We start from the raw sequence: 19,141 nt of genomic DNA, 5'->3' as shown, positions 1-19,141 counted from the left end.
TTGCCAAAGGACGGCGCCAGGTAACTCTCACCAGTCCTGTGCAGGGGTTTCATGGATGCTTGGGATGCTGACTTCCACTGCCTGCGCCGTTGGTAGGAAGTCCAGGTGACAAAGGCTCCTTCTGCCTGGGTAACGCTTCTGTGGTTCCATGGTTATGACTGGAGGGGGAAAAAAAAAAAAAAAAAAAAAAGGAAAGTAAAGCACGCAACCCTGTAAAATTTGCTACTGTGTTGTTCTTGTCAGCACGACAACTCAGATGAGGGTTACGTGTCCTGCACCGGACTGAAAATGCATCCAAGCCCATATTGCACACAGCTTCATCTCAGGGCCAAAAACAAACGGTACAAAGATGTTCAGAAGATTCTTGGTGCAGATGAAGGCGCAGGGTGCGTACGTATTCTCTTCAGTTCTCTTCAATAATAAATATTAATTGAGAATCCAAAGATAACTTATCAAGAAGTAGCATGAAAGGTCGATGAAAAGGAAATTACACGACAAACTATTTTCTTTTAAGAAAATTTAAAGATAATTTAAATAAAATTTTAAAAATTTAAGAAATGATTTAAGAAATCTACATTGTGATGAATGCCACGGGTTATTCACAATAATCCCCACAAATCATCCGTACAACAGTAAATTTAACTGCTGCCATCAGACCTGCTCACACTTGGAATATTTTCTGTTCTGGTAATTTTTCTCCTCCAGAATTATCCCAGATACACTTTTACAGAGTGACAAATTCTTCACTGACAAAGAACCTTCAAGCACAAATTTAACAGCTACAGCATCTGAAAGAAATGGCTACGACCTCAATGGACTTTGAGTCATAGCACCACCTTTGCTCAATTTAAACTTCAGTTCTCCTACTTGCACAAACAGAACAGCAAGAAAATCCAGGTTCTGGTCTCCCTCTTCTCTTAAGAAATACATCAGCCAGTTCATCTCTCACTTCCTTCAGCAGCACTGTCCTAGCATCCATCTCCGCACTTCCACCACCAGGAACATCGCATTTATCAGTGAGCGGGAGAGAAACCTCTGTCTTCGCCAGCCTCTCCCTGTTTGGGTCATTAATGTCGCCAGACCCTTCGCCTGTCAAGTAGAAAAAGATTTTACACGTTACCTCACCTTCTTTACATTCTTGATTGCTACAGCTCTGTATCTTTTTCCTTATGTAACAGTCTACACACAAACCACACCATTTATAGTCAAACTTGTCACATGCCAGTGACAGCTTTTAAAAACATCTCAAACATTCCAGATTTTTTTTTTCCTACAAAACTGGGACTACTCACACACCAGACAGCACCATGTAATCTCTAGTTTATATACCTTAGGCTTTATGTCTATTCCACACCGGTACTCAACATCTTACTCTCTATCAAAAAGAAAAGCTGGCCTGCCAATAGTACCCGATAAACCAAAGTATCAGTGTGCCCTTCTGTCCATGCGCTCGACAGAACGCAGTTTGCAATCTAAAAATTGCCCCTCTTAGTGACCAAGCTTGTAATTCTTCTAACAAAGCCATCCTGCCAAAAGCATTTTCCCTGTTCCAACTGTAGCTCAGTTCTCATCAGAACAGTCGCTAGGTTCTCTCACATAACACTTGGTCTCTGTGTGCACTCAGAAAACATGCCGGCAATCATTCCTTTAAAAGCTCTTACTTTTCTTGAGGAGCAACACCCAGGGAACTATTTTGATGTCCAAGCATCCTCCTGAAAGCTGTGTCCTTCTATCCATCCCCTGAGACCTGCAGACGAGATTTCATGCTTGCAACAGCAGAAATACAGAAACCAAAGAGAGACAGACTTGTGCAATTTCTTCATCTTGCTTATGGTGAAGCACCAAATGTTGACTCAGATCCCGTTCCTAGAAAACTGCCATGGATTAGTAACAGAGAATTTAGATCCTGCCTCCCTCCAACTCAAAGGTTTTTTCTCCTGCCCCTATTGTTCCTTTATCAGACATTCACTGATGGGTGCACCCAAAAGGAGGGAAAAAAAGTTAATTCTCCACATGCCAAAAATTGCACTTCTCCTGCGTGACGCCTGTAACTTCATATATTTACTACTGAACTCCTAAGGAGCACAGATCTTGAGACAGTGGACAGACCTTTGCAAATATGCCAGGATGCACAAAGCAACGGCTCCAACACAAGGGAACAAAGAACACATTGCACAGTCTCTGTTCATCTCCTAGAAACTGAAGTGGTGTGACACAAGGTGTTTGGAGACAAGGAAAGAGAGAAGCCAGGCGTGTTTTTTTTCCACAGGATAACAAGTTCTGAGGTCAGAAGAATGAACTGGAACAAATACACGGCTTTGTTAGAGCACCAACTTCCAAACGGTCGCTGATTATTCCTTTGATAGTTTCTTCACTACCCTTCAAACCATCTACGGTAATACGACATAATTCTGCAGTAAAACAGATCACCTGTTAAGGACTCCACTGAAGGAACTTCTCCAAGGTCATCCAGCAATTCACGAATGGGATCATGATGCTCGGGAGCAATTGCATCTGGATGGTCCAAGAGCAGCTACACGAACAGAAGAACAAACTGCGCTGTTCATCGTGAATCCTTCTCTACACATTGAAATTATATTCCTTTGTGCTTTTAGAAACAAATCCTCACTTCACTGAACTCTAAAGCTGCAATATCACGGCTGAAAGTCGTACCATCTGCATATACACAGACACTTCCAGAATAAGCTTCAAACACCAGCAACTTACTAAATTCTAAAAGCTTACAAACCTTTGAGCTCTACAGTCAAATGAAATCACTTTAGATTTGGCTACTTGAGGTTTCAACAGCAGCAGCATTTTCTGTGTAAGAACAGCTTAAGAAAGAGCAACTGTGACTGACGTATCCTTACAGTGTGTGTACTGATGATTTCACCAACAGAAATACAAATAACTGGGTTAGTGAGAGTCACCAAGCCAGAATACTCATCAATATTGAATTGATCCTGCAATTCAGGAGCCGCGCCAGCAACCTGAAAAAAGTGTCTGAAAAAAAGAAAGAAAAAGGAGAAAAAGGAGAAAAAGGTAATCAGCATACCAGCAGCTGTTCTTCTTTAAGCCATGGTTCCCAAGCATACTACAGCTGGACAAGCTATAGCTTATCACATCAAAAGCCATCTAGAAGATTCAGTTATTGGTACTGGCCATGTTGGCATTCGCTCACTGTAAGCATCTGCAGGACAAGCCTACGGACCTAATGACCTTGTGCACCCATCCTTCTGTCTTAGCTGCAAGAATAATCCTCACTCCCAGCCATTTCCAGTTTTCTTTCTTACAAAAAATGACAGACATAAAGAAGCTCTTCATTCAAGAGTTATCTTCTTATACAAACAACTGAATTCCAGTCTGGTTTAATCCAAAGTGCCATCTAGTTTGCATACAGAGAACTAGGGTGCATATAGGAAAGAACGCATGCACACTCTAGTTTTCAATGGCCAGAATATCATAATAAACACATAGAAAAACAGCCTTTACTCTGGAGGCTTGTATGGCAAAGCCAATTGTTTTGACCAGCTCATTAATATACTATATCTAGTTTGTAAATTCCAGCTACATATTTTATATGTCATTATTATCAATGATTGTGGAAGCCCAAAGGGCAATCTCATTTTCAACAGACCTCCTTTTTGACAGAGATGGAATTTATTACATTTAAAATTCATCACTCCTCTTTGTTGCCAACACTGTCCTCTGCCAAACTCCTCAACACAATCAGCTGAAGTCTTCTACCTGAATTTCTGGGACGACTGTGACAAGTATTCCTTCACAATGCTCAGATGTGCACTGTCTCCCATGAGCATCTTACTGGACGCAGCATGCTGCAGCATCTTTGCAACAGAACCAAGGTTTCTTCGTTGATCTGTAGTCAGCTGCCCTCCAGCTGAAAGATCCATTAGGTCAAATGCATCTGGTGCAACCATGGCCGGATTCACGTAGCGGTGATAGAGTAAGTTGCCAACAATCTAGGACAAGTTGAGGAGAGAAAAAAACATGTGCAAAACCAATGGCACAGACCTCCACTGAGTCTTACTGACACTACTCTGAGTGAGTTCTGACCAATTACTTTCCTGTGAGCTGTGGGCCCCGTTCAAGATGCAGGGTCCACTGCGCTGCCATTAATAAGCACATGCTGTCCCAAAGAATCTTAGTTTCACACTGTAACATAGATACATACACTAAATAAATGCACAACTGTCAACATACAAGTGGTAAGACTGACCACTACTAGTTCCAGAACAACACAACTGCAGATATTCCTACACACAAAGGTTTTCAAATTTCACTTTCAATACCACCTGTCTATATATATATTTTTAGAAGTTACCAAAGAATTCCTCAAACAAGCGTAAAAGTCACTCTGAGAATTAAACCAAGCTTAGTCTAACAGTAGGCAGAACAACTACGCTACAGAGAAACCTGGTACTGCAGTCTCACTAAGGGATAGGAGCCAATTCCTAACACAGGTGTGCAGAATTGACCACCATCTCCAACAAAGCAAAAATGGGGAAGCGTGGCAAACCAAGGAGCTGAGCTGAGAAAACAGCAGCTACTTTCTGCCCCTTTTCCAGAGCACTTCTCTCTCTCTCCGAATACCTCTTTGGTTAACCGCAACGTTTTTAGCTACAGATCCCCAATTAAACACAACTGAGAGGAACTCAGAAACGTTTAATCCAGAAGTAAGAAACTCAGAAGTACCGAAGATGAGCGGTATTTGACATTTCAAAAGAAGTCCAATTCACCCAGCTAAGTGAGCAGCAATGAACGCTGAGGCCCCAAAGATAAAGACAGCCCGTTATCCACGTGCTCATCCATCTACTTCTAACCCGTATTGGATATTTGCCTGCAGTAATTCCCACAACAAAAAGGCATTGGCCCAGCATGCTGACATGCAGCAAAAGTTCCCACGCCACATGCTTCAGTATTTCCTGGAGTTTCACATCAATCTGCGCAGAGCCAAGTCACAGAATCCGGGCTTCTCCTGCTTCACGTGCGATTTGAATGCACAGAAGAGATCAGAGGCGTGAAGAAATGGCAAAAACAGAAAGAAGAAGCTTCACCATTGCTAAGCTGCCCCAGAAATTAACTGCTTTCAGAGAGGTCATGGTTTTGACAGCTGTCAAATCGATGCCTCAGAACGGGAAAGCACGGAACCAGGAGAGAGAAGAAAACGGCATTCAGATTGGTAATTACTTCATAAGGAAGCAGAGACAGAAAAGCTTAAAGAGACTGTGGCAAGTAATGTCAAAGCCACTCTTTGTTTTATTAAGAAGAAGAGCACTCACAGACAGAAAGACCTTTAAAATAACAAAAACCAGGACAATTCCAATGAAAGCCACAGTGCTGTGCTCATTTGGAAGCATTTACTACCAACATCCTTTCAGTTCTCCAAAAGTACAGAGATGTACAGCACAAAACTGCCCACACCTCATGAAAAATGACACCATAGACTTTGTTGCAGCTACTGTAATGCCCTAGAATATTGTAAGGGAAGTGAGAATAGTAGAATTTTGCACACGGACCTTTTCAACTTGGCACTGTCTCTTTAAAAAAAGAGCAACTGACTCAGATAACACCAGCAAAACCAAGGTGCACCATTCAGCACCAAGAGCATCCCAAAGCCAAGAAACCTAGGGGGCACAATGCCCAAGATATTAAAAGCAAAAGGAAAAGCAATAGGGGGACTTCTTCTGAACGCTATATTATGTCTCCTTTGACAAACATGTAGCCAGCAATCCAAAGCACAGGGCAAAGTACTTTATACCCATAACAACAAATAGCCTGTCTACTTAAACTGCAGCTTTGAAACTTCTCTGCACACGTACACCCAACAAAGGACACTGAGATGCATCTGCTGCAGTCAGCGGGGCAGACAATTATTCACAGAGCTGCTCAGCTCCTTACCTTCAGAAGCTCATCCTCGCCAGCATCAGGAAACTTGTCATGCCGGGAGTCTTTCAGTACCTTGGCGATGAAACGCATCCCGTAACTTTGGAGGAAATAAAAGGCAAGTGAGAATTCCTCACGGATGAACCCACTATTAACTGCTGCAGGATAATGCGGTGACACACCAGACTTACGGGATTTGGTCAGCTGAACAACGATGGCAGACAGGAACTTGTCTGTCACTGCCTTCACATCTCGGATTGAAGCATCCAGGTGCGTCCTCACCTCACCATGATTAAGAGCTTGTTCAGGTGTAACATCGTACGGCAACTGGCTATTTGGAAAAGTCAGATGTGAAGGTGAGCACTCCTCAGCCTAATATACTTTTGTCAGTGCCAGGCAGAATTTTTGGCTTGACACACAAACAGATCCACACTCACCTGGCTGCAAAGAGCTGCACGTTCACTTTCATTAGAATGCTAGCACTGAAAGAGCAAAGGACTTCTCACGTCCTCTGCTGTCCCTGCAGCAGTCGCTGTGAGAAAAGGCCCAGCTAACTCTAAACTGTATCTTTCTGTACCACATGCAGACACGCTCTCTAGAGTCAAGAAGGTCACCGGCAATACGCAGTAGTACCTCAGGTCGCAAATAAACCAGTGAAAACACAAGCTGCACATTGCAGTGTTAAGATAGTAACTCACGCAGTGTGCTGCGTTGGGACAGTTGTCTTTGACTTCATAGCATTACTTTTCCACCACTTCCCTTGAAGTGGGTTAAAAACAAAACAAAAACAACCAACAACAGAAGCCTCAAAATCTGGTGAACATCAAGCACTGGAAGAAACACAGAACTCTGACTGGGGACGGATGGGAGCCAATCAAGAGTTTATAGACACACATTAAAGGGAGGACAGGGACAGATGACGTAGCAGGGGATCTACAGGCCAACCAACCAGGATGACCAAGTGGATGAAACCTTCTCATGAGCAGACAGGAACAGCTGCATGCTGCGATTCTATGAACACGGCCTGTGTTGACAAGGACCACAATGCTCATCTCGTTCCAACCCCCCGCTGCGAGCAGGTTCACCAACCGCCAGCCCAGGCTGCCCAGAGCCACATCCAGCCAGGCCTTGAATGCCTCCAGGGATGGGGCATCCACAGCCTCCTTGGGCAGCCTGCCCAAGTTGTGGGCAGAGATTGGCTTGGTAGAGTAAGATCTACGGTATCTGTATCTATGAGTTAACACAGAAGAAATGCTTTGGGGCTTTTCTTGGCCTATCTCTTCATGAGATTCACTTCCAATAGTCTCAACACCCCTGTCACAAGATGATCTTTATACCATTCAGAAGAAAGCCATTTCGAGCTGATGGAAAAAAGCTGGTAGCAATTGGACAGATGCATGCAATGAATCCAGGGATGGTTTGGAACGATTAACAGAGCAATGCAAAGCAGCTGAGCAACTTGTAGAAAAAAACAGTAGCAACAGCTTCCATACCCGGCCTCACCATTCTGACATCCCATCTGGTTAACCCAGGACTTGTAAATATCCACTGGATCCGTTCTGACGTTGAGCGATTCGTCCTCAATAATTTCCTTCACAACGGGGGCCAAGATCTGCCTCAGTGCGTTCTGACCACGGGCACCACGGTTGAAAGAGCGCATCTCAAAAATACAGAGGAAACAAAGGGAGTTCTACACAGGCACAACTATTTTCTTTCAGTATTTCAACAAGTAAGCAATCAGCAACAAAAGCCATTCACAGCATGCCGCTATGGGAAATCCAGCAGCAGAGAATAAAGCATATGCATGCACTTTCCTGAACTACTACTCCAAGAAAAGATAATAACAATTAAACAAACCTTTTAGACGTTACCTGTTGGAGGGCACATACCATCCTCATACTTAAAAGCATCAAAAAAGGCATGACTGCCTCCAACATTGTATGTATTTGGTCTTCCTAGCAAGTTGTCAAGCTCCGTATCAGCCAGAAGTCATAAACACCAAACTCCTAAGTGACAATCAACTCCATTATGCCAAAGGACAGCCAGAATCCTTAAGCCTGACAGCCAGTAAAAAACCCAAACCAGACAGCATCTGATTTTCAGCCTCCTCATCAGTTTTGGAAAACAGTGACCTTCGCGTCAGCTTCACTCTGGCCTGTAAAGCCCAAGCTCGCAGTCTGTGCCAAGTCCTTCTTACTAGACAGCAGAGAACTTAGATGGGACTGAATCTTAGGAAAGCACTGCAGTAGATCAAAAATAGTGCCTCCCTGAGCAACAAAGCATTGGCTAAAGAAAAATGGCTTTAATCCTAAAGAACAAAGGTAATTCCTTCTCCTTCCAGGTTACAGAAAGGACTGACGCCAAACAGCTTGAGCAGAAGGCAGGGACAGTTCAGCATTATCAGCAAATGAGCACGGGACATCACACAAGAACAGCTTCAATTTCAGCAGCGGCCCAAACTGAGGCAACAGCAAGGCTGTGTCCTACGCTACAACGTACTTGATCTCTTCCTGCAATGCTATTTGCAACAGCCACAACAGCAGAGATTCCTCTCTCTGACTGGATGCGTAGTTATGCAGCGTGAAGATGGCTGAATCCATGAACTCTGTGGGTTTGTTTTGAGGCATCTGCAAAATCAGCTTGGCCAAGTATGTTGGAGTAGTCTAAAACAAGAAAAAGTACTTAGTGCACGTGTATAATCAATGACTATTAAGATGTTGTCATTATGAAATAAACAAGAGAGTTTGACAAAGCAGACTAAGCTAACAAAAGGAGAATAAATAGAAGGCTTACCCCTATCCTGGGCTCACTTACAAAACTCCAGCAGAGCAGATCTCCAGACGAGATCCTTCCCCACTGGGAGCCAGCTCTTAAACAGGTCTAGGAGGGCTGTAGCCTGGCTGCACCCCTTCCAGCAGCAATGCTGCATTGCCTTCACCTGTGCTCCTCTGCCTGACTCACTGCTCGCCTCAGGTGATCAATCAGAGGTTCAGGCCATGACTCCGCAGTTCCCATACAGCACGTGTCCACAAAAGCCAACACCACAAAGACAGACAGCGCCTCAACACTGCAGAGCATAAGTACAGACTGTTCCAATACACGTAAGCATCTATGACAAGGGCAGTGAATGAAAAGCGGCATACCTCAAGTAGAAAAGATGCTGATAGGCTTCCAGCTTTTCCCTCTCCTCTTTGCTCAAAGCTTTCAAACCTCCCTTTTGCTCGTTCAGCGTCATCACGTCACAGAGCTGTTCCTTGTTCTTCCTTTTGCTATGAGAAACAACATCCTGCAAAGAACACAGAGGGACAGATTCCACATTTAAATAACACGCAATACGGGAAAAAGCTGCACGATAGCACTTCCTTTTGTGTGGATAAGGCAGTCAAGGTACATCAGGAGATCATGAAGTGAAACATTATCTGTTATAGCAGCGATTTCTGTCTTGTCCCCACATTCCAGAATTGGTTGAGAACCTACAAGGACTAATTGCTTTGAGCAGGGACTACTGTCAAAGCTGGTAGCGTTCTGAAGATGCTTGAAAATGCCTTTCTTTCTCAACTGTGCTTGAAGCCCCAAGCCCTGTTTCCATTTTGCTGACTCACTGCCTCCACTGCTCTGATAACGATGATACTTTTTGCTGCCAGCATCAGCCCAACAGCTGGAGCCTCCTTTGCAACTGAACATCACTGCTGCCATGGTTCAGATTTTACACAAGATCAAGCCTAGCGCCACGCTATTCAGGACCAAAGGAAAAGGTGACTGTAACTTCAGCTGGAATTAAAAAAGGCACCGCTGTACCAGCAATGTTGTTCTTGTAGGCAATCAATCGTCAGCAAAGTGACAGAGGGGGCTTCCATCAGCCAACCAACACCAAGCAGCCTGAGCACATTTCCTGCTCCGAAATCACCTCCCCCTTCTGATACAGCACACAAAACGTGAGAAGAAATTAAGGTGTGCAAGTCCATGACTCATGTAACCACAAGTGAACAGACAAACAGTTCTCAGAGCCTTCAAGCATACCATCTATTGCTTTCCCTTGGTCCCGAGTGGGTTCTTTTCTGGTGCTTTGTTTTTAAAACACTTGAAGCCTTGATGTTTCTGCTGCAGTTCTCTTTCTAGGGATACATAGTAATTAGTGGAACAGTTAGGAACTTACTGGGAGGAAAACCTGTAACTCTGGGGGAAATAGTTCCCACTGAATCTGAGTGAGTGAGATCCAGGCTCAGAAGGTCCTCATGCTAACTGCCATTGGCCTCAATTCACTCTCCTAGTCTCCCAGCACTGCATTTCCTACCTGCAGTGTCATTCTGTTCTTCACTAGCAGTCCAATCTTGATGTCCATGAGATTGAGGTCATTTTCAAGCTGTTGATTAGATCCGATCAAGCTCACAACTTCCTCACACAGTTTCATTAGCTCCAGCTCCTCCTGAAAATCTGGGTCCGATCGAGCAAGTGAACAAATTTCCCAACCACAGCCATAGGTGGGTTTTCAGCATTAACTAAAAACAAGTGACAAAACATCAGAGGACAGGAAACAAATTAATGCACGTGTTACCTCTGTGCAGACAGCATGTCAAGCAGCAGCCAGTCCAGGGTCAAATTAACACCAATGGGCTTGAATAACTCCTGGCAGCATCCGGAACTTCTGGCATGGAATAAATCAGGACAGAAGTCAACGCTATAGGATGAAGTCAGTATCAGCTTAGGGGAGTCCACCTTGCTGAACTTACCCCAAAGATCAGCGCTCCTATTTCCCAGCAGCAAAAGTACTACCGTGAACCAAGTTTGCACAGAATCACAGAATGTCAGGAACTGGAAGGGACCTCCAAAGATCATCTCGTCCAATCCCCCTGCTGGAGCAGGATCACCTGATTAGGGCACACAGGAACATGTCCAGGTAGCTGCTGAATGTCTCCAAAGGAGATCCCACAACCTCTTTGGGCAGCCCATCCCAGTGTTCTGTTACCCTTGCCGTGAAGAAGTTTTTCCTCTTATTTAGGTGGGACCTCCTATGCTCCAGCTTGCACACACTGCCCCTTGTCCTATCACTGGATGTCACTGAGAAGAGCTTGCCTTCATCCTCCTCACGCTCACTATTCACACATTTACAAACATCAACGAGGCCACCCCTCAGTCTCCTCCAAGCTAAAGAGACCCAGCTTTCTCAGCCTTTCCTCATAGGGAGATGCTCCACTCATCAGGGCAGAGTAGAGGGGAAAGAGAACCTCTCCACCTCCTATCCGTACTCTTTCTCATACACCCCAGGATGCCCTCTTGGCCACGAGAGCACAGTGCTGCCTCATGCTCCTCCTACCGCCCACCAGGATCCCCCAATCCCTTTCTCCTACGCTGCTCTCCAACAGCTCAGCCCCCAACCTAGACTGGTACTCAGGTTGCTCTTGCCCACATGCAAGACTCCACACCTGCCCTTGTTCTTTTTCATTCCGTTTCTCCCCACCCAGCTCTCCAGGTCTCGCTGGAAGGCAGCACAGCCTTTTGCTGTGTTTTGGTTTTTTTTTGCCACTCTTCCCAGTTTTGGGTCATCAGCAAACTTGCTGACAGCGCATTCCACTCCCTCAGCCAGAGGAAATTATTCCTTCAGCCACCTTCCTACCTACCTACCTACTCTTTGCACCACTTCACCCCAACTGATTTTCATAGCTCTCTTCGTGTTGCAGATCTCACTAACAGTATTTTTCTGCAAATAGAGATTCAAAGCATATTAGCTTTATTCTTTTGGCCACACTTACTGAGGGTTTTGTAGTCTTCTCCTGCTTTGTTTCCTCCGATAAAAGCTTGAGCTTTTATAACGTCATTTATCTAGAATGGGAAAAAAAAAAACAAAACAGCCACTTACACTTGTTAAGGGCAGAGTAAAAAAATAAGTGTCAGATACTGAATTCATTTCACAATCTCTTACGTGGTCTCTGAAATATTGCAGGTGATCTCTGCAACGCCTTCTGCCTTGATACATCCTGGCCAGTCACTGAATCTATAGGAAAGGATCCCAAAGCAGGTCAGATAAAAGTCTTCTCCACAAATATTGCTACCAAAAATGTTAACAAAAAAAAAAAAAAAAAAAAAACACAAAAACAAAAACAAAAAAAAACCCATAGCATTTGCTACCTTCACTTCTTGGTCCTTGTGTGCTCGTCAGTAATCCAAACGGATTTGATATGCCTTCCTCTGTTTATAGCCACGCCACTGGGACTGAAAACACACACAAGAAAAAAGGCGACTTTTCAAAGTGAAGAGCAGTAATTTACTATTCGATGCTTCTTTCTGCTGCTCAGTTTCCACTTCCCTTTGGCTGAATAAAATGTAACAGAGACATGCTCATCTTACAAGACATGCCGTAAGAGATATGCAGTGAAGCCTTAACTATTTCTTCCACCACCAGCTGTCGTTGTGAGGGACTTAGCAGCACCCCCCACCAAGGGCAAAACACAGCTAGAGAACAAATGACTAAAACTAAACAACCAAATGCACCATCCATTGCACAATTCTCAAGGCCATCTTCAAGTCTCCAAACCCACGGACTAATGGGAAGAGGGAGAGAAGTAATTTATACATAGTGATTCCCAGGGAGAAGGAAACGCCTTCCAACACTTTGCAAAATGAAGATAATTGTGCGTGGCAACTGCTTGCGTTGAACAAAACCAGTCAGTAAGCGTGCGTGTGGAGAGCAATTGACAAGTACAAGCTTCAAACACAATTAGGGGATTTCATACCTGCATGCAAGTGATGGCTGGAACTTGCTTCTTCAAAAGCCTCATTCTGGAGTTGAATTCCTGACAAACAAGACAGCCTCGACAACAAGCCTGAAGCTTCACCATCAGGTTCTCTTTGGCCAGCCACAACTGCTCTCGGTCCTATGCTGCCGTGACTCCAGATACAGTGCTCTAGATTAGTGTTATGGTAGGAAGAAGAGCCAGGAAGAGAAAAGGGAGATGCAAAAATGACATGTTACACAGCGGCTTCTGTATTCTGCTCAAGAGAAACTTACAAGTTGCTTTTTGGTGAGCAGCAACACCACCATCTTGTTCTGGTGATAAAGGTGTGCACATTCTCCACAACAGGACAAAGAGGTGCTGACGTGCAAAGTAGACAGTGAACAGGGACATAAGATACAAAGCTTGCCAACTTGACTACTGTGGGGAAACATTACTTCTTAAAGTTGCAATAAGGCCTGAAATAGGGGCAACTTCAACTTCAGAGAAAAAGAGCACGTACTTTACCTGCATCTCCTCCCGTGACAGCTGTGTGTCATTCTGCACAAATTCCGTCGCTTCATCCCATCCTCCCTCTCTGCTCCTCACGTTATGATAATGATGACAGCCTCCTCTCACCCAGTGTTTCACCCGTTCACTGCCACTGCCTCCTGAAAGCAGAAATGCTGCTATGTTGAAAGCAAACACGTATCTAGCTTCCTCACATACAAATACTACAAGAAGGAAATGCATGGAGAGGGTCCTTCCTCCAAGCAATAGAAGGAACGCCTCAGATTCCAGTGAACCACCGCAAGAACTACCTAAGCACAACATATTCTACAAGTGGGGAATATTTCACTGCTAACTTTTTCATTTCCTTCCTACCTTTTTTTCTTTCCTTTAACAAAGACTTCAGTTTACAAGGCAGCCTCAATTTCCTGTAACATGAGATTCTAACAAGATACCCAGAACGCAAGACTGCTCCTCACATTTCTCCCCCTCTGCTTTCCATTCTACAGGCAATCATCTTGAATTTACTGCACTAGCAGGTAGCTATTTGGGGTTCACCTGTGGCCATTTTTCTCCTTTCCACTTCTGCCAACTCTCGCTGCTTTGTCTCTGCACACTCTGCAGCGACTCTGCACAGCCCCACATCTGGTGAGCACAAGGCACTCAGGGTAGGGCTGGTATCTCCGTGACCGACTGCCTCATTCACGGCCAGAATTCCTAAGGAAACTTCAACAACAGGAGGAGGCAGGTTACCTGCGCAGTCAGGAGCTCAGTGACTCACAACAAACTTCAGAGAGCAAGGCACTGTGCGAGTGTACACAAATACCTTCCTGTATTTATGCACAAAAATACTGATTAAAAAGAGACAACTTGGTGTACAACAATCTTTTCAGTACACTGTGCATCTGTGTATGGCACAGTGTCTGACAGTGCTTTTTTTTGTGCTCTTAGTCCTACTACGGTGCTGATTTATCGACGGTATTTCTCTACAACCTTTTATCCATTCACTCAGCTGTACTCTGACAACAGCTATAGTCAAGGCAGCTGCTTCTTGCAGAGCCCTGCTACAGCAGACAACTGACTCAAAAAGCACCTTTCCAGTGACTGCACCGTTCCTAGCAAGAATAGCATCACCTCTCTACTGAAGCCTTCCAGGCAGCACGAGCACACTGCCCACTCACAGCCACCTGGCTGTCTGCCTACCAGCACTCCTAGCACTTTTCCTGAAAAGCTTTGTTCCGCTGAGGTGGACACAAACAGAGACTAACAAGAGTCCTTTCCCAGCACCAGGCTGCAAGGAGTTGTTCAGGGAAACTTTATGAAGTGGAAATGCACATACAGGAGCAGCAACCAAAAACTGAGGGGGAACTAACACAACAGCAGGCTGCTCTTGTCCCGTCCACAAAGGGTTGCTCATTTCTGTACCAGCAAATCAAAAAGCCCTGCATGTACTGGGGGTAAATACAAATGTACAACAGTAAAAGCATCTCTCAAGTCTCTCTTTTAACAGACCATTTGCTGTGGAGTACTGACCACACCGTATCTTATGTTTTGGCTGAAGAAACTCATTAAATAATGTTACATGCAGAAATTTTCCGAGAGACAAGTGTTTAGCAAACCCCAAAATACACATCATGAACAACAGTCCAGCAGCTGCCAAGCACAGCTCCTCCACCCCCACTGCTGCTTCCTGGGGGTTACTATGGAAGGAGATCTGAAGAAGCAATTGCCATCCCTCCAACAACTCCTGATGTGCAAACAGGACACAGGAAACATTGACTTCTGACACGGATTAATAATCACCCTGCACAAAAAGCCACTGTATTCCAGCATGAAGAGTTCTGTGGCAGGACTGAAAAGTGACATTTCCTTACATACCCTCCACATTACCACTGCTTTGGATTGAAACCTACATCCCTTCAACAAGTTTTATCTGAATGTGCCAGGACTGCTTCAGCAACGTAGAAATTCCTGTTGGGGAAGGGTGGCAGACTTAGAAGAACAAACTCTTGCACTGTCATCTCTACCAGCAGAGTCATCAATCCCACGACTATCAAAGCCGTCTGATCTTTCCCGTGCATTTACTGTCACAGTCCCCCCAGCAGGGACACGCGCTGTCACACATTGCAGGGTTAACACTTCTCTCACTGCTCATCACCTGAGAAATCGCATCATACGCCAGATCCCCTGCTTTGTGCTGAACTGCAATCCCTCTCAGTCCCAAGCTACACAAGTCACCAGCTAGTAAGCACGTTGACTCAGGACAGCAACTGTTCTACCCACAGTGCCAGTCTGTACCACGAGCTCACCATCTCTGAAATGGCTGCCATGTTGCAGGGAGGAGCCCTACATTGAACATATGCCTCAATGAGGTAATTTCACGCCAACTGAAGTCACCAATCCAGCCTGGCAGAAGCTTACGTGCACACCAAGAACAACTCCTTATTTCATTCTCACTCAGTAGGAGGAAATGCTTCAGCACAAAATGGGTTCCTGAGGAACATGAACCCTTTCAGGGCCACTGAGGAAGCTGCTCAGTGATCTTCATCACCAGCGCAGTTTTCAGACACTGCCATCGTGAAGGTTTACACTTAGTCAAAAAAAAACAAAGCAAACAAACGTACAAAAAAACACCAATGTTGAACACAGTATCATCTCAGTCTCTATGCTAAAAACTCTTTAAGTACAATTAGCTAGAGCAATGCATCTCCAGCAGTTCATATCTTTAAGCCCATCTCTGTAGCTCACAAAGATTCACGTGTTATGCCTGCATCTCTCTTTCCTTCATACAGACAGATCCAAACTGGCCAGATAACATCAGCTGATAGCATGCAGCGTTCACCCTTTCATTCCAGGTCTCTTTCCCAGCTTTTCTCCCAACATCAGGAATGCCCTCAGTACACAGATGCAAAGGCTTCCTGAGAGGTACTTTTAACTACACCCACCTGTGCTTTCTCTCTCTTACCCTTTCAAAAAATAATGCACTGCAGACATACAGTACAAGTAACAACTTCACAATTTCACTTGCAGTCTCCTTTACTTTAGACTCCTCTTTCCCACAAACCAGCAAATCATCTACATACTGAAACAGCTTCACCTCCTCTTCAACCTGAAACTTTCCCAAAACTTTCTCCAGCACTTCATTAGATAAAACAAAAATAAAATATAAAATATATAATGTATGTAAAATAACACATAATAACACAATATATAATACCTATCATAATATAACACATAAAATATAATAAATTAGGCGATTCTATGAACCCTTGGGGTAAAGCAATCCACCTCTCTTGCTATTTTTGTCGCATTTTTGGATCCTCTCGTACAACGGCAAAAAGATCTCGACTCTCTGAGTCTAAAAGGCAGGTCCCAAAAGCATCTTTGAGGTCTGTTACACCGAACCATTTGTGTCTGCGTGGGATTTGACCCATTACATTACAGGGCTTAGGAAGCAGGGGGTGTCATTTGAGAACCATTTCATTCATTTCTCTTGGATCTTGTACCAGTTGATAGGTGCCACCTGCTTTCTGTAAAGGCTGTTTTCAATTATTTTGAAATCATTCTCCCTGTTTCCCTTTTCCAGAAGCACGGATCCACGGATCCCTCCACCCCGTTAGTCACAGAACAGGGCCGAACCAGCCTGTAAATCACTGATGCCTGGGCAACCTGTTGTGTGAAAAACTTCCTCCTAATATCAACCTAAACCTCCCCTGTCTCAGTTTAAAACCACTCCCCCTTGTCCTATCACCATCCACCCTCGTCAACAGCCGTTCCCCTTCCTGCTTCTACACTCCCCTCAAGTACTGCAAGGCTGCAATGAAGTCTCCCGCAGCCTACTCTTCTCCAGGCTGAACAAGCCCACTGCCCTCAACCTCTCCTCACACAGAGCTGCTCCAGCCCTCTGACATCTCAGTGCCTCCTCTGCACCCGCTCCCACAGCTCCACGTCCCTCCTGTGCTGCGGGCCCCAGGCCTGGATGCAGCGCTGCACATGAGGCCTCAAAGGAGCTGAGGCAATAAGGACAATCACCTCTCTCTCCCTGCTGGTCATCCCTTTTGCAATGCAGCCCAGAGCAGGGGCTTCATTTTTTATAGAAATCTACATATCCACGCCTACAGTCCCCCCACAATGCACTACAGCTTCATATTCCTTCCTCCCTACAGCTCCCAACAGCCCCCAATAGTCCCATATGACCCTATGGCCCACCACAGCCCCCTATCTCCCTATACACCACCCTTAGAGCCCCGTATCTGCCTCTCCCCACCAACAGCTCCCCATAACCCCTACATCCCCTCACAGGCGCCTACAGCCTCACATCTCGCTATATTCCCCCCTCCCCCCCCCCCCCCCCCCCCCCGTCGCCTCCCCGCAGCTTCCTAGAGCCCCCCACAGCCCCTCTCCCCGTCCCGGCACCGCTCTCCCGCACACCTCCGGCACAGCTGTCCTCAGCACTCGCTCCCGGGCTGCCGCGGCTTCCCTCTCGGTGCCGCCCGGACAGCTCCGGCTGCCGCCGCGGTCTCCTACCGGGCGGCACAGGCGGCTGCAGCGGTGCTCTGCGAGGAGAGCCGCGCCTCCAACAGCCGGCCCCCAACGTTCGCTCCCGCGCACGGCGCCTCAGCCAATGGCAGCCGGCGGCGCTGCCGCGGACCAATGAGAGCCCGGGGGGCGGGGCGGATGCTGGTCAGGGTGAGCTCCTCGTGCCTCAGCGCGGTGGTGACAGGTGTGCAGATGATCTGCATGGCCAGCTTGTAAGTGGGAGCCAGGAGCAAACGCAGCTGCAGGAGCAAGGTGCTAGGGAGCAGCCAAGGAGTCAAAACGCATCAAAAAGCCCTGGAAAGCATCACAAAGCCACAGCCAGGAAGCCTGCGTGATATGGATTAGTACTAGTGGTGGCAATGGTGATGAGGAGACGGTTGGACTGAATGATCTCATAGGTCGTTTCCAACCTTGTGTGATTCTTGATTCTTGTGATTCTTGGGATTATCATTAGCCATATCCAGAATGCTAGAGATTATCAGCTGCCATAGCAAATCGTAGCCAGAGCTCTCGCTGCAGACAAAGCAGGAACAAACGAGAAGCTCCGCTGCACGCATTCCACAGCCATCACGTTGCAAGCTGAGGTGCCTTGCTGTGTGTTGCATTCATCCCAGTCCCCGTGAATGAAGACTCCACAGGCAGTCAAGGCATTGAGTGAGCACAAGTGTGCTTTTATTATTAAAGGAAAAGACAGGAGGGCGTGAGAGGTCCAGGTAAAGGTGAGAATTGTCTACTCTTGGGTGTAAAGCTCATGGACAGAGTGGCTCAGCGCTGTCAGTGTTGATGTCCGGTGCCTGGGACTGGAAGCCTGATTCCAAGCCCCCCTCCAAGAGGCTTTGCTGCTCCCCGCTGATGCTGACCTTCTCCTGAAAGGCGGTGCTGCTGTCGGGGCACTCGGGCTGTGCTTGGGCTGGGCTGCACTGCAGAGGCACCGGGTCACAGTCCAGGCTGGTGCCTGTGGTTTCTGGCAGGCTCAGGTCAGCATCTTCAGCACAGCCGGGAGAAATGAGGGCTTGAACTTGGATGAGCTCCTTGTGTCCGTCACTGTTGTTATGCGGCACGCTGTCAGCTGAACCGCAGCCATTTGTGCTTCCCAAGAGCTCTCCATTGGTGGACGCACACAGCCCAGTATCGCTATTTGCTCTGGCACATCTGGGTTGACAAGAGCTCGAATCACCTATAAAAGAATGAACAGGGGCTGGTGTCAAACTCTCACAAGCTGAATTAGGAAAGTGGTTCTTGATCAGGGGAGATCTGAAGGTGTCAGGTATGGGCTGGAACGCTAGAAGGAGATACAAGCCCACTGACAGCAAGAATTCTACGTTGCTGAGAAGCAGGGTGTTGAAAGCAGGATTTGCACCCTTACCTGCCAGCACTACAACGTCTGTCTCTGTGGGCTCCCTGGGATGGTGCTGTGGTTGGCATTTGGCCACAGAGGATGCTTTTCCCAGGCTGAAGCAGGAACACCAACAGCCAGC

At 46.1% G+C, this 19,141-nt stretch overlaps 1 protein-coding gene and 1 pseudogene across 1 annotated transcript; both read right to left on the bottom strand.

Moving 5' to 3' along the window:
- Positions 1–593: 593 nt before the first annotated feature.
- Positions 594–8,955, bottom strand: LOC125692729 (ras GTPase-activating-like protein IQGAP1). Its single transcript, XM_048943649.1, is given in 10 exon segments — positions 594–1,089; positions 1,662–1,747; positions 2,431–2,533; positions 2,871–3,003; positions 3,748–3,980; positions 5,920–6,004; positions 6,096–6,114; positions 6,117–6,235; positions 7,398–7,564; positions 7,776–8,955. Coding segments are annotated over 9 exon segments (984 nt in total). The 5' UTR covers positions 7,842–8,955; the 3' UTR covers positions 594–1,089; positions 1,662–1,688.
- On the bottom strand, positions 8,942–18,416 carry LOC125703593 (ras GTPase-activating-like protein IQGAP1; annotated as a pseudogene).
- Positions 18,417–19,141: the final 725 nt, after the last annotated feature.

This window comes from Lagopus muta, chromosome 1, assembly GCF_023343835.1.
Source record: "Lagopus muta isolate bLagMut1 chromosome 1, bLagMut1 primary, whole genome shotgun sequence".
In the NCBI taxonomy this organism is placed as follows: Eukaryota; Metazoa; Chordata; class Aves; order Galliformes; family Phasianidae; genus Lagopus; species Lagopus muta.
The sequence above is the reverse complement of the archived record's forward strand: the minus strand, read 5'-3'. Positions and strand labels throughout refer to the sequence as shown.